Here is a 12,286-nt window from a genome sequence, read left to right on the forward strand (position 1 = left end):
AGAAAAACATTCAACAAAACTGATCAGTACATAGAAAACAAAATCTGACATTGTCTGCAATTTTCCACACCTGCGGAACCTGCTCCCATCGTCCAAAACAGTTCCCATGCAAAGGAGTTAGAGGAGGCATCTCCTCATATCTTTTCTTTGGAGCTAAGCTTGCTCTTTGAGATCTCGCAGCATTCATTTTCATTGTTTTATGATTGTTCTTTGTGCTGATGTTGTTATGTTGTTTCCTTGGCTGGGCTTACTTCACTTTGCATCCATTCATGTAAGTCTTCCCATGCTTCTCGTACTCATCATTCCATTATGTTCATGTATCACAGTTTGTCTAGCCATTCCTTGATCAGAGAGCATTTGCTTTATTTCCAGTTCTTTACTACCACCAAAAGGACCCTTACTTTCTCAGAATCGATGATGATTATAACTGTGTGTCTTCCAGGGCACAGGCTGCCAAGCCTTGCATTCTTTTCTTTGATGAATTTGAATCCATTGCTCCTCGACGAGGTCATGATAATACAGGTGTCACTGACCGCGTGGTTAACCAGTTACTGACTCAGCTAGATGGAGTGGAAGGCTTAGAGGGTAATAATCATTATCGGTGCTCCTATTTCTTTTTTTTCCACACACAAAAAGGTTACCAAATCATAAGGAGAATTTTTTCTTTTCCTTCCTTCAGGTGTTTATGTATTGGCTGCTACTAGTCGACCTGATTTGATTGACCCTGCCCTGCTAAGGCCTGGTCGTCTAGACAAATGTGTATATTGTCCTCCTCCTGATGAGGTGATAATCTCTTATTTATGGTCTCAAACCAAGAGTCTATAGTGTTTCCTTAGGAGTTTTAGCCCCATCAGGTAATAGCAGTAATTTTGCAGTTGGTTAAGAGGACTGTCTTTCTTACTATCAACTCTAGGCTTTAGAAGGCAACTAAGAACTTCTAAGGCAGTTTAGAACACTACTCCAAGAGGCAGCTGGTGGCTCAGTGGTTAGAGTACTGGGCCTGGATTCAGGAACACCTGAGCTCAAATCCAGCCTTAGATCCTTCCTCGCTTTGTGACTCTTGGCGAGTCACTTAGCCTCTCATTGCCAGACAAAATGGATCCACTGGAGAAGGAAATGGCAAAGCACTCCAGTATCTTTGCCAAGAAAACCCTAACGCAGGGTCATTAAGCGTCAGACAAGACTGAAACAACTGGACAACAAAAAGTCCTTGAAAGTTTTGTGTTCCTCTTTACCCACAAAGTAAAGTATTCTGATGAAGGAGTGAAGACTCTTTACTCAGCCATTTCCTCAAGAAGCTAAAAACTCTGGAATTGTTGACTAGTTAGAACAAATATGTATAGATTTTTACTTGTAGTTTCAGGGTCTGTTGTCTGTATTCCATCTTCCGATTTCACATTCTTAGTTGACCCCACTTGAGGTTTTCTTGGCACAGACACTGGAGTGGTTTGCTATTTCCTTCTCCAGCTCATTTTCCAGATGAGGAAACTGAGGCCAACAAAGTGAAGTGACTTGCACAGGGTCACCCATCTAGTAAGTGTCTGAAGCCAAATTTGGGCTCAGGTCCTCCTGACTCCAGACCTGGCACCCTATCCACTGCATCACCTAGCTGCTCTAATTGACAAGTACCAACTTAAAAGACTTGGACCTTTTAAAAAAGAACATATAACTCTGGTAACAATTTAAACCTAAAGGTTATAAGGATATAAACAAATTACTCAGTTCATTTTCAGTTAGTTCAGATTGGTGTAACTTGTATGATATTCAATGTCCTTTTGCATCACTCTTGTTAAATATAGGACTGTAAATTTGACATTTGACCAATTCCTCAAGAAAAGAAATTTATGCTGACATGAGAAGAACTTATGATTTTCATTCATTTTCCTACCTATGCCTTTCTATTTTGGAGAAGGTTAGCAAGGAAAGTAGACTACATAGGAAGTATTTTTTTTTTTTTATAAAACTTGTTGGACAGTTCTTAAAAATTCATTTAAAAAAGGAAATATATATTTTTAAGATTTGCACTCTCATTGAGGATTCCAGGTTCCTGTAAATACCTCCAGCTGTCCAGATCACTGCCTCACGCATTGGAGGATTTCCTCTCAGTCTTTAATGTTTAGTTCAGCACTTGTCCCACCTCCTTTTCCAGTCATACTTTTTCAGATGATCTCTTTTATGCCACTTCTTACATATATCATTATTCCTAGAATCTTAAATTTCGATCTGAAAGGGGCCTTAGAGGGCATTGGGTGTAGCCTTCTCATGTTACAGATGAGGAAACCAAGACTGAGAGATTAAGTCATTTATCAGGGTCATGGAGAAAGTAGCAAAGCTAAGATTCAAACCCAGGACCTCTTATTCACAAACCAGTACTCCTTCACTTGTGCTATACAATTTCCCAGGATGTCACAGCATATATTTAAAACCCACCACTTGTCCTTCTTATGCTCTTTGGAGTCACCTGCAGTTTCAATTCTTGGGACATTGGGGTGAACTGTAATTTGTAACTAGATACCATCAAGAAAAATAGGAAATGGGTAAAAAATAATATGCTTAGGACAATAGTTAAGTTTTTCATTTCTTATATTACCTTATGTTTTTCCCTTCAGGTATCTCGTCTTGAAATTTTAAAAGTCCTTAGTGGTTCTCTGCCTCTGATGGATGACGTAGACCTTGAGCATTTAGCGTCAGTGACTGGCTCATTTACAGGCGCAGATTTGAAAGCTCTGCTCTACAATGCTCAGCTTGAGGCCATCCATGGCAGGCGTGTAGCAGGCTTGTCACAAGTAAGGTCAATGGGGAGATAAAGCTAGCACAGCATTTTGTATCCACAGTTACTTTTATATGAGAATGATTTTAACTATTGAAAGGATAACCTTCATTCACTAATAAAACTACATAAGGGTTTGTTTTTTTTTTTTAATGGGAGAAAGTCCTATTTGGGAACATCTCCTCATAAAATAGTTTTATTCTTGTGACCTTGAGTTTATTCCTTTTTCATGCTATAATTCCATCCATCTTTCCCATTCTCAAGAAACTGTTGGCATAAAATACAAACTCTTCTAGTTGGCATTAAAAACCTTTCACAGTCTCATTTTTCTTCCAGGATAATTCCACAGCATATTCTTACTTTCCACCCACATATGACACTCCCTGTCACACTTTGTGCCTCCATCCTTTGAATGCTTTCTCTCCTTTTGGAGCCCAAGGCTCCCTTTAAGGTTCAAGTGTTGTTACCTCAAAGGTATTTTCTTGATAATACTCCCCTCCCCGTTGTGATTCCCCCACCCACCCTGAAAATCACAATGTAGCTTTTCTTGTATGTAATAGAATATTCATTTGTCTATGAACTTGTATCCCCAATAGAATCCAAGCTCCTTAAGGGTGGGGATTACTGTCACCCTTTTGTTCATAGCTTCACTGAGTGCCAGGCACATGTTGCGCACTTAATAAATCTTGGTGAATAAATTGCTTTTTTAACAGCATAGTGAAAGCCCCGGCACCTGTCCCAACAGAAGTGCCAACTATGCAGTTTTCATTCCATTGTGACAAAAAGTAGAATCATTAAGCATTGAAAATCAGTATAACTATCTACAAGTTTTACCATGGGCTTGTTTGGGGAGGATAGGTAAGTTTCTTAATTTATTTCCCCATGCTCCAAATGTATTTGAGAATCAGGGGGAAGATATTATAAAATATTATGAAAGCATATGAAGTGCTTTGATTTCCTTAAATTTTAATTGTTTTATTATAATGTCTACACTGGTGGTTATTTTAGAAATGGGGATTATTTAAATTGTTACAAGTCTTTCTTGTTTTGTGCATTTTTTAGGATATTGGTTCCAGTTCTGATAGTGACCTCAGTCTGTCATCAATGGTTTTCCTTAATCATAGCAGTGGCTCTGATGATTCAGCTGGAGATGGGGAATGTGGCCTTGAACAGTCTCTTGTTTCTCTAGAGATGTCTGATCTGCTTCCTGAAGAATCGAAGTTCAATATGTATCGCCTCTACTTTGGAAGCTCTTATGAGTCAGAGCTAGGAAATGGAACTTCTTCTGAACTGGTACCTCATGGAGCCATCCTTTGTGCTAAATGTTCAGGTTTCAGTGTGGCTTCCCCATAACTGAGCTCACAGGCTCCTCCAAGTACTAGATGCTTCTATCTGTGTAAAATTAAGCTATTGATTTCTTCTCACCGGCCCACTTCTCTGTGGAGGAAGGACACCTTCATCTCCACATAGCTAATCATGTGCTTGAGTGATTGGTTTTGGATTGATTGAGTTTGTGCTAGTTAGTCATTTTCACTGCTTGTGAAGAGAAGCCCTCTCCCTCTGGGTGAGATTCAAGCTGCTAGGAGTTTAAATTGTGGTTTCTTAAATATTTATTTCCTTAGTCATGGAACACTGACTTAGACTTTGTCTGAATAACATTGACATTTCCAAGTCATTCATTTGGTTCCCTGAGGATTTGCTTAAAGAAATAGAGTCGAATTAGTATTGTTATCTCTGCCCTTGTTCTTGAACTTTGGAGCTAAGACAGTTTTGGTTTTTTTTAATAGATACAAAGATTAGCAGGTTCTTATTCAAAAGCAAAACTAAATGAAAGGCAAATTATCTCTTCTGGGGATTCTTAAGAATATGAACAATGTGAAAAATTAGATTTAAAATAAAAATGGAATCCCCTGTCCATTAAGCAGCCAGAGATACAAAAGCAAGAATAAGAGAGAGACAAGTAAATTGATACACCTGTTTTTGTAAAGTATTAAATGATGAGAGGAAAATTCTGTGTGATTAATTGTCATTCCTTGTAATATGAATCTTACATCAGAAGGCCAATTTAATTGGGTCCTTAAGACTCAATTGTTTTGACTTTTTATGCCTCTTTTAACATTTTTGTGGTCTAAACACACTCTGTTGTGTAGATTTGTACTTTATTTCTCCTCAACTTTCTTTTTTAATTTTCCAGAAAAATAATCTTTCCTTAAATACTGATTCTGTTAGAGTAACATATTTTTTAGTGTAGAATGATTGAACAACTCAGGATAATGTCAGAAAGTTCTACCTTTTTTTTTTTTTTTTAACATTTTTAAGCCAAGTATCAGAAGGAAGGATAAAGGCATAAAAAATGTACCCTCTTTTCTACTAAAAAGAACGAAAATAATTTCAGATTAAATGTTTAAAAAAAACCATTTTTAAAAATTCATTTAGAATAGCACTGACTTAGCATTTCCCCTAGAGAGAAGTCAGTTGGATACAATTTCTTGGAAAGATAGTGGCACTCAAGTGGTGCCCAGTTATGTTTTATGTGGAAATGTAAATCTTGAACACTTATTACCAGTGAGACTGGAAGCATTGATTGAAGTATTGCCATAGGGATTTTTTGTTTTTTTTTTTTGTTTACTACGTAGGGACTGTACATGAACCTTACTGTAACCATTTACTGTAAAGTTAAAGCTTGGGCAGTGTGGGTCCATTTGTACTCTAATGTAACCCAGGGGTTAAGTTTCAAAAAACTGTGATAACGTGGGATTTGTCCCCCGTGAACTGACTACATAGCAAAGACACCCCCCACACACACAAGATAAAGCTCTGATCCCTTTCTATAGAGCAAGAAAGTATTTTTAAACCTCCTTAGTTACACTGTTCAGTTTGTGAAAATACTCAACTTGACTTAGGTTAGATTTTTTTTTTCTTGAAAGATATCATAAACTTCAATAACTATTTACATCTTTTTTTCCCCTTCATCCCACAATTACTTCTCCAGAGCTCTCAGTGCCTATCAGGACCTAGCTCCACTTCTCATGATTTTGCTGGAGTAACTGGGAGAGATCAGGTGCTTTCACATCCCCCGATGTTCAGGATGTCGTCCCAAGAAGGTTTTCAAGAGCTCACGCAGGAGCAGAAAGATCAAATGAAGGCAGAGATCAGCGCCATCAAAGAGAGATACAAGAGCCAAAATGGAGTATGGCTTTTAGAGTCTAGAATTCATATTGAGTTTGTGCTTCAGTTTTACTTTCTTTTGTATAGAAGAATGGGGCATAGTTTCTTAGTTCATAAATAATTTCTTTCCTGTAATTTGATTGCTAATGGCAATAGTCACATGAATAAACCAAATTAATCATGCATTTAACTCTTTTCACATATACTTTTCAAAGTACTTTTTATATAATTTTAAGAGAAAGGAGCTTTCTCATATATAAAATAAGGGAATTGAGGTGATCTTCAGAGTATTATAATTCCAATATTCTGTGATGTTCTGAAGTATATGAATATATAGTCTTTTGAAGAAATTGATAAGTAGAAATAACATCTTGGAAATATCTGTGTTACTAATTTAGCTTTTTGTTACTGTCTTTTCTTTCTTTTTAATTCAAGGAGGATGTTCCCGTTGCTCAGCCAGGACCAGTTAAGAATGCATTAGCCATTAGCCAGGCTCATTTACTTACTGCCCTCAGCAACACAAGACCATCCATTAGTCCAGATGACTGGAAGAATTTTGCTGATCTGTAAGTGGTAACTTTTGATTTAGGAACTTAGAGAACAATTCTAGCAGTTCCTTAGTTAATTATTTGAAATGCTTTCTATAATCAGTTTATTTGAGAAATCATAATTGATATTTGTATTTTCAGACCAATTCAGGAAAAAACGAGCCTCATATACACATGTATATGTAGAACAGCATAGGAAAAGGGTCAGACTCTAAAGTCACCATTTATCAGAAATGGGATTTTTAATCATTCTTTCCTATGGGATGAAATGGGGTTGTTTTGAATTATTTTATCTTAATTGTTTATGTGTCCCAAAAAGAGACACATTCTGAAATGCTTGAACATTTTCATAAAAATAAATCTTTTCTATGCATTCTCACTTGAAACTGCGACTGGAATTTCACACCTCTACCTTGTAAAATATAGAACTGATTCTGTACACAGTTAATAGCTTTATCAGTGCTAATATTGTTAACATTTAGAAAAGTACTAATATATTTTTCCCCATAGCTATGACAACTTTCAGAATCCAAAGAAGAGGAAAAGTCAGAGTGGAACAACTTTCCGACCAGGCCAAAAAGTAACTTTAGCTTAAAAGTAAACTTTTACTATTTCATTTCCTTTTTTAATCTAGAAGTGATGTGCTACTGCACTGAAATTTTTTAAATGGTGTCTGTAAATTTCTCTTTAACTTAACAGATCAAGTTAAGATAATGCAGATTTGTTAATATTGAGGTTATTTAGTGACCAGAATTACTTGCTATTTAATATGGAAGAATAATTTATTTCTAAAATTGCATTCTGCATTTTATTTCCTGTAAACCAGTATTAAGCACTTAATGAAATAATATTGGATGAATGATGTATCTAACTATTTGTCCCTTTGTCTGAAGAGACATTAGAATTTGTAGTTATGCTTATTTTTTGGAAATCATTGATAGCAGCACCTTCAACTGTCTCATGAAAATGTGTTCATTGTTTTGCTCCATGATTTAGAGGACTATTTTGGAAATAAATGACATTATCTTACATACTCATCAGATGATAAGTTCTTTTCATGATAACAGAAGTGGCATTTCCATACTATTTATATCAACTGGAACTGTGTAATGGTAGAATTTTCAATATTTGCTAAGATACCTAATGATCTCTGTTTGACCTATAAAAAGCATTTTTCCTACATCTGTTAAAATATTGAAAATAGTATCACCACACACTAGTTAAGGAAGAAAGCTAAAGAAACAAAATTCAAGCATTCAGGAGCAGGAATATCCCCATTGGTTTTTCATAGAGGAGGAAAACATGCAGAATCCTGTCCCACCTCCTTAGTTTTCGCTGCCTTGTCATCACCAGTACCTGATGGGATGAGGCATGCGCCCAGCCATGGCTTCCCTGGACCTCTTCCCATTTCTACCTCGTTCAAGGAGACCAGGGTCTCATCTTAGCATGCAAATGACCCTTGCTATTGAAAGCAGTGCCAGGGAAGTACAAGCTCAAGAAGCTTGACATGTAGGCATGGCAGTGGAGGCCCAGGACTAGGGGAGTCTACAGAGGCTGATCTGCAAGGCTCACTGCCCATTGGGAAAGTGGATTCGCTTGGACCACAGGAACTCCTGCCATCAAACCTGGAGGAAGTCCAGGGGTATCATGAATCCTGAAGCTTTGAAGGACAATGCTCAGTAGCATCTCCACCTTCCATTTTCTACTGACTGTTGGCGAACCCCATTGGAGGAATCATCCATTGCTCAAAGAAGATGTCAGTGTTTGTGGCTTAGTTTTCTGTGCTACTCTGAATTCTGTTCAAGAATGTTTTTCACAAATTGTACTGTCTGTGAAGAGTTAGGTGAATTGAAGAAATTGGAAAGTATTAAAAAAGATTTTAAAATTACCTTGGGTGTGCTGTGTTAAAGTGGTTTGAGGGGGTAAAAAACTCTAACCAACTTTTCTAAGGCTTTAAGTCATGAGTCCGAGCTAAGAGAGCAGTGAAGGCTCGTGGAAGGAGAACCAGATGTGTAGTCTGAAAGACTCAGCATTCAGTCCCACCTTCCTAGCCAAGTAAACACAGACCCTGCCCCTTGAGCTTTCTGAACCTTAAGTTTTCTCATCTCTATAAATGGGGATAATAATGATCCTGCACACTGAGTGGAAGTTTAGCAGGTGGGTGCAGGGCATGCCTTGGGGTTACGAATGCCTAGGTTCAAGTCCTCCCTCTGAGCCCATTCCAGATGTGGAACTCTGGGCCCATCAATCACTTAGTCTCAGTGCTCCAAGCCATTTTAGGGCATCCGCACAAATGAAGGGGCCTCCTTCCCAGGGGCTCCAGTCAGAAAAGAGTATCCAGTCACAGAGCAAAGGATGTGTGGAAAATGGTTTGCAAAGCATCCGATACTATGAGCAAACAAACAAAACAGTCAGGGTTAAAACCGGACCAACAGCAGACATAATCATGTGTCAGATTGTCAGTTTGTCTTTTACCTTCCTTCAGCTGAGGGACAGGTAGATGTGGGTGAAGATGACTGACACATCTTAGGAAATTTTATGCCTTAGAAATTTTAGGAATTTCTGGTATAGAGGGACCCTGAGCCCTCCCATGATTTACCTGGATCATTTATGTCTCTGCCTCACAGTCCTGAGGTTTCAGGAGATGAAGGGGGAATGTGGAAGCTCACTCTGTGGGTCACCAAGTTCAGCTCATTTAATAGAGAAGGAAAGTCAGACTGGAGCAGAAGGGACTTTTTCATTGTTACAGAGCCAGTCAAATGTTAGAGGCAGATTTGAATCCAGGCCTTCCTAACTCCTGTGCCCGCAGACCACCTAGTTCTGTAATGTACAGGTGCTGCAGTCGTGAGAGTGTTGTCTTTGGAGTCAGAAAGCCCTGAGTGTGAATCCTGTTTCAGACACTCGGGCTATTACCAGAAGTTACTAAGTCCCTCAGCCTCTTGCAGACTCAAATTCCTTATGTACCCCGCAGGGTGGTCCATGTATGGATGGTGCTTATGAATGCTATCACCTTTTATTTTGTGCTTTAAAGCATACTGATTCTTTTAAATTTTGTTTTATTGTGAACCTAAGCACCAAAAAAGAATTTCCATATACAAAGTCGAAAAAAAGAATTATATATGAAATCATAAATGTGGTCCAGTATTACTTGCTTTTAAAAAATACAAATATCTTAAATTCAACACAGTTTTAAAGCTGTCCTCGTCTCTTTTCTTCTGAACTTATTTCTGGCCTTTTCTATGCAGTTTTTTTTTTAACGTTTCAGCAGCCAACTTCTTTATATTTTTGACAACACTATTCCTTGATCTCCTACATTTATACACAGGAGATCTTTTCCTTTGATCTCTTTGGCACCTAAACCTAGTGGTAGGGCTTAGGTCAGAGGATGGTCACAGGTTAACGATTAGGGCATCATCACTCTCCAGGATGACTGTACCAGTTCGCATCTCCACCAGCATGGCTATCATGTGCCTTGTCCTCCACAGCCCTTCCTGCAATTGTCACCCCCCCCCCCGCCTTTCTTTTTTAAACATCTTTGTCAGTCTGAGAGATGAGAGGTGACACCTCAGAGATATTTTCATTTGAATTTTTCTAATTATTAGTTATTTGGGGTATGTTTCCATGAGACTATTGATATCTTGGATTGCTCCCCTGGAGAAGTGTCTGTTCATATTCTCTGACCATTTGTCTATCGAGGAATGGCTGTTAATATTGCTAATGGTTTCCTTGAAAATTTATTTTAAGTATACAGCATAAGGGTTGCTTACATTCTTAGGTGTGATTCTCATTTATTTTCAGAGACCGCCATTTTTTTTCCCTAGTAGAACACAATAGAAGTTGAAAAATAATTATTGGTTAGAAGAATTTTCCTAACAAATTATTTATCCAGAAAACCTCCACAAATGAAAGAAACTTGTATGTAACCATATACTCTCCATGTCCAGGGGACCGTTTGACCACCTCTTCAAGTTAGCCATGTTCATTTTTTTGTTTTTTTAATTTTAGGTTTTTAAAATTTTGTTCTTTTAAAATAAATTATATTGAAGCCTTTTCATTATACGTCATGGTAATTTCTCAAGATGCCAAGCATTGTCCCTACCCCTACGTTCTCTCCCACTCATCCATCAACAGCCATTTAGGGAGTTGTGGTGAATTGAGATGAATCTTTCCATTGTCCTATTTATCAGGATGTTCCTAAATTGCATCTTTACTGTTCAGTTTTGTTTCCATGTTATTCAAAAGGACACAACTCTCCTCCCATTCTTATCTCTCAAGCTTTCTGAAATCCTCTCTGGAGTTAAGATTTGCTAAGATGTTTCCTTTTAATGTTCTCTTACCCAATTCTGCTGATAACTTCATTTTGTATTAATATTTTAAGCTCTTCCTTCACGTCCTACCATAGGACGGTATGTTAATGTCACCAGATAATGACTTGAGGTCTTTGCCTATGCTGATTTATACTGTTTTTTATTTATGTTTTTGTTATAATTTATAGTTTTTATATTGTACTGACACTGATACAATATACTTTCATTCTTATATTTTTATTTTTACTTATACCTTATATTTATATATAATAACTTTATATCTCATTTTAGGATTCATTAGAGTACTTACATATTTGCTTGGTAACCAGAAAAAGTAGTTCTTCTACTGAATCTGAATAATGAAATTAGAAAAAGAAAAATAAGCAGTTGTTCCTAAGTAAAGATAGGAAGAGAACTTTGGATTAGAGTTTGAATACTATAGGAATAATATAAAATTGATCTCTATTAGTAAATCAATAAACATTTATTGTTAGGACATTCTATTTTAGGTGCTTTCAAAATCAAGGCACAGAACTATAGTAAAAATGCCACAGTAAAGAGCCCCAATGTAGATTTTCAAATTGCAAAAGAATTCTACTACCTAAGTAGAGGGGCAGTCAGGGAATACATTGAGGACGATCTAAAAGATGCCTCCTCTTCCTTGCAGATTAGAACCCCAGAAGGGAGCCTAAAATGTGTCATTTTCCTATATCTTTAGTTCTTACCTCATTTGGTATGTATGCATGTATGTATGTATATTTGTGTGTTTGTGTGTGTGTGTGTGTGTGATGGTCTTAGAGGATCTTGAACCTTTCCAGAAGAAAAAATGGGAACTTAGCACTCTTTGGAGAGAAAAAAAGGAAAAGAAAGTAATGATTTATTTATTAAATCATTTGACCAGAAGCAATCCTCATTTAATTTTAAAGGCCTAGATGTTTGTAAATGTGAATAGGCAAGGAAACTATTTGCCACCATGAAGTATAATATATTTGACTTTACTCCATGTGAGCAAAAGTGATCAATAAGCTTGTCTTATGAGAGCCCATTGAACCAAACATTTGAATCTCAAAATTTTGTGTTTGGGCTTTGGGTGAAAAAAAAAATCCACCTCTCTAGTTTTTATTAAGCAAAATGATGGAAATTTTAGCATTATTAATGAGCTTTCCTGCTTCAGCTGTTAAAAAAATACCAATCTTAATTAGTGGTTGAAAAGAATTATGAGTAACAATATAATCAGTGACACCATGTTTTGAGAAATATTCTTACCAAAAAAGTCTATCCATTGAAATAATATTTTGTTATAAATATGAGAATTGCATTTATCCACAGGAAGCTGTGTTTTACATTATGTGATTTGTTTTATTTCCTACAATTTGAAATTTAATAAATCTTAATTTTATTTGAATAAAATATAAGCTACTAAAATTATTTGCATAACTTGCTTTTATGTGAAGTGGGGGGGGGCACAATTTTTTTTGTATAAAGGGAGAGTT

At 36.9% G+C, this 12,286-nt stretch overlaps 2 protein-coding genes across 3 annotated transcripts in view; one reads left to right on the forward strand and one right to left on the reverse strand.

Moving 5' to 3' along the window:
- The window catches only part of PEX1 (peroxisomal biogenesis factor 1), a 43,061-nt gene extending 34,687 nt beyond the window's left edge, over positions 1–8,374 (forward strand). For both annotated transcript variants that reach the window (XM_072651492.1, XM_072651491.1), the window contains 7 exons: positions 443–585; positions 680–783; positions 2,610–2,786; positions 3,833–4,063; positions 5,763–5,960; positions 6,374–6,504; positions 6,997–8,374. In XM_072651492.1, coding sequence (XP_072507593.1) covers positions 443–585; positions 680–783; positions 2,610–2,786; positions 3,833–4,063; positions 5,763–5,960; positions 6,374–6,504; positions 6,997–7,081 — 1,069 coding nt within the window. In that variant the 3' untranslated portion in view covers positions 7,082–8,374. The remainder of the gene's footprint in view (positions 1–442; positions 586–679; positions 784–2,609; positions 2,787–3,832; positions 4,064–5,762; positions 5,961–6,373; positions 6,505–6,996) is intronic.
- The window catches only part of GATAD1 (GATA zinc finger domain containing 1), a 34,583-nt gene continuing 22,736 nt past the window's right edge, over positions 440–12,286 (reverse strand). The window contains exons 5-6 of the mRNA XM_072651501.1: positions 11,104–11,145; positions 440–10,303 (exon numbers count right to left, since the gene is read on the reverse strand). Coding sequence (XP_072507602.1) covers positions 10,281–10,303; positions 11,104–11,145 — 65 coding nt within the window. The 3' untranslated portion in view covers positions 440–10,280. The remainder of the gene's footprint in view (positions 10,304–11,103; positions 11,146–12,286) is intronic.

The sequence above is a fragment of the Notamacropus eugenii genome, chromosome 3 (genome assembly GCF_028372415.1).
Source record: "Notamacropus eugenii isolate mMacEug1 chromosome 3, mMacEug1.pri_v2, whole genome shotgun sequence".
Lineage (NCBI taxonomy): Eukaryota > Metazoa > Chordata > Mammalia > Diprotodontia > Macropodidae > Notamacropus > Notamacropus eugenii.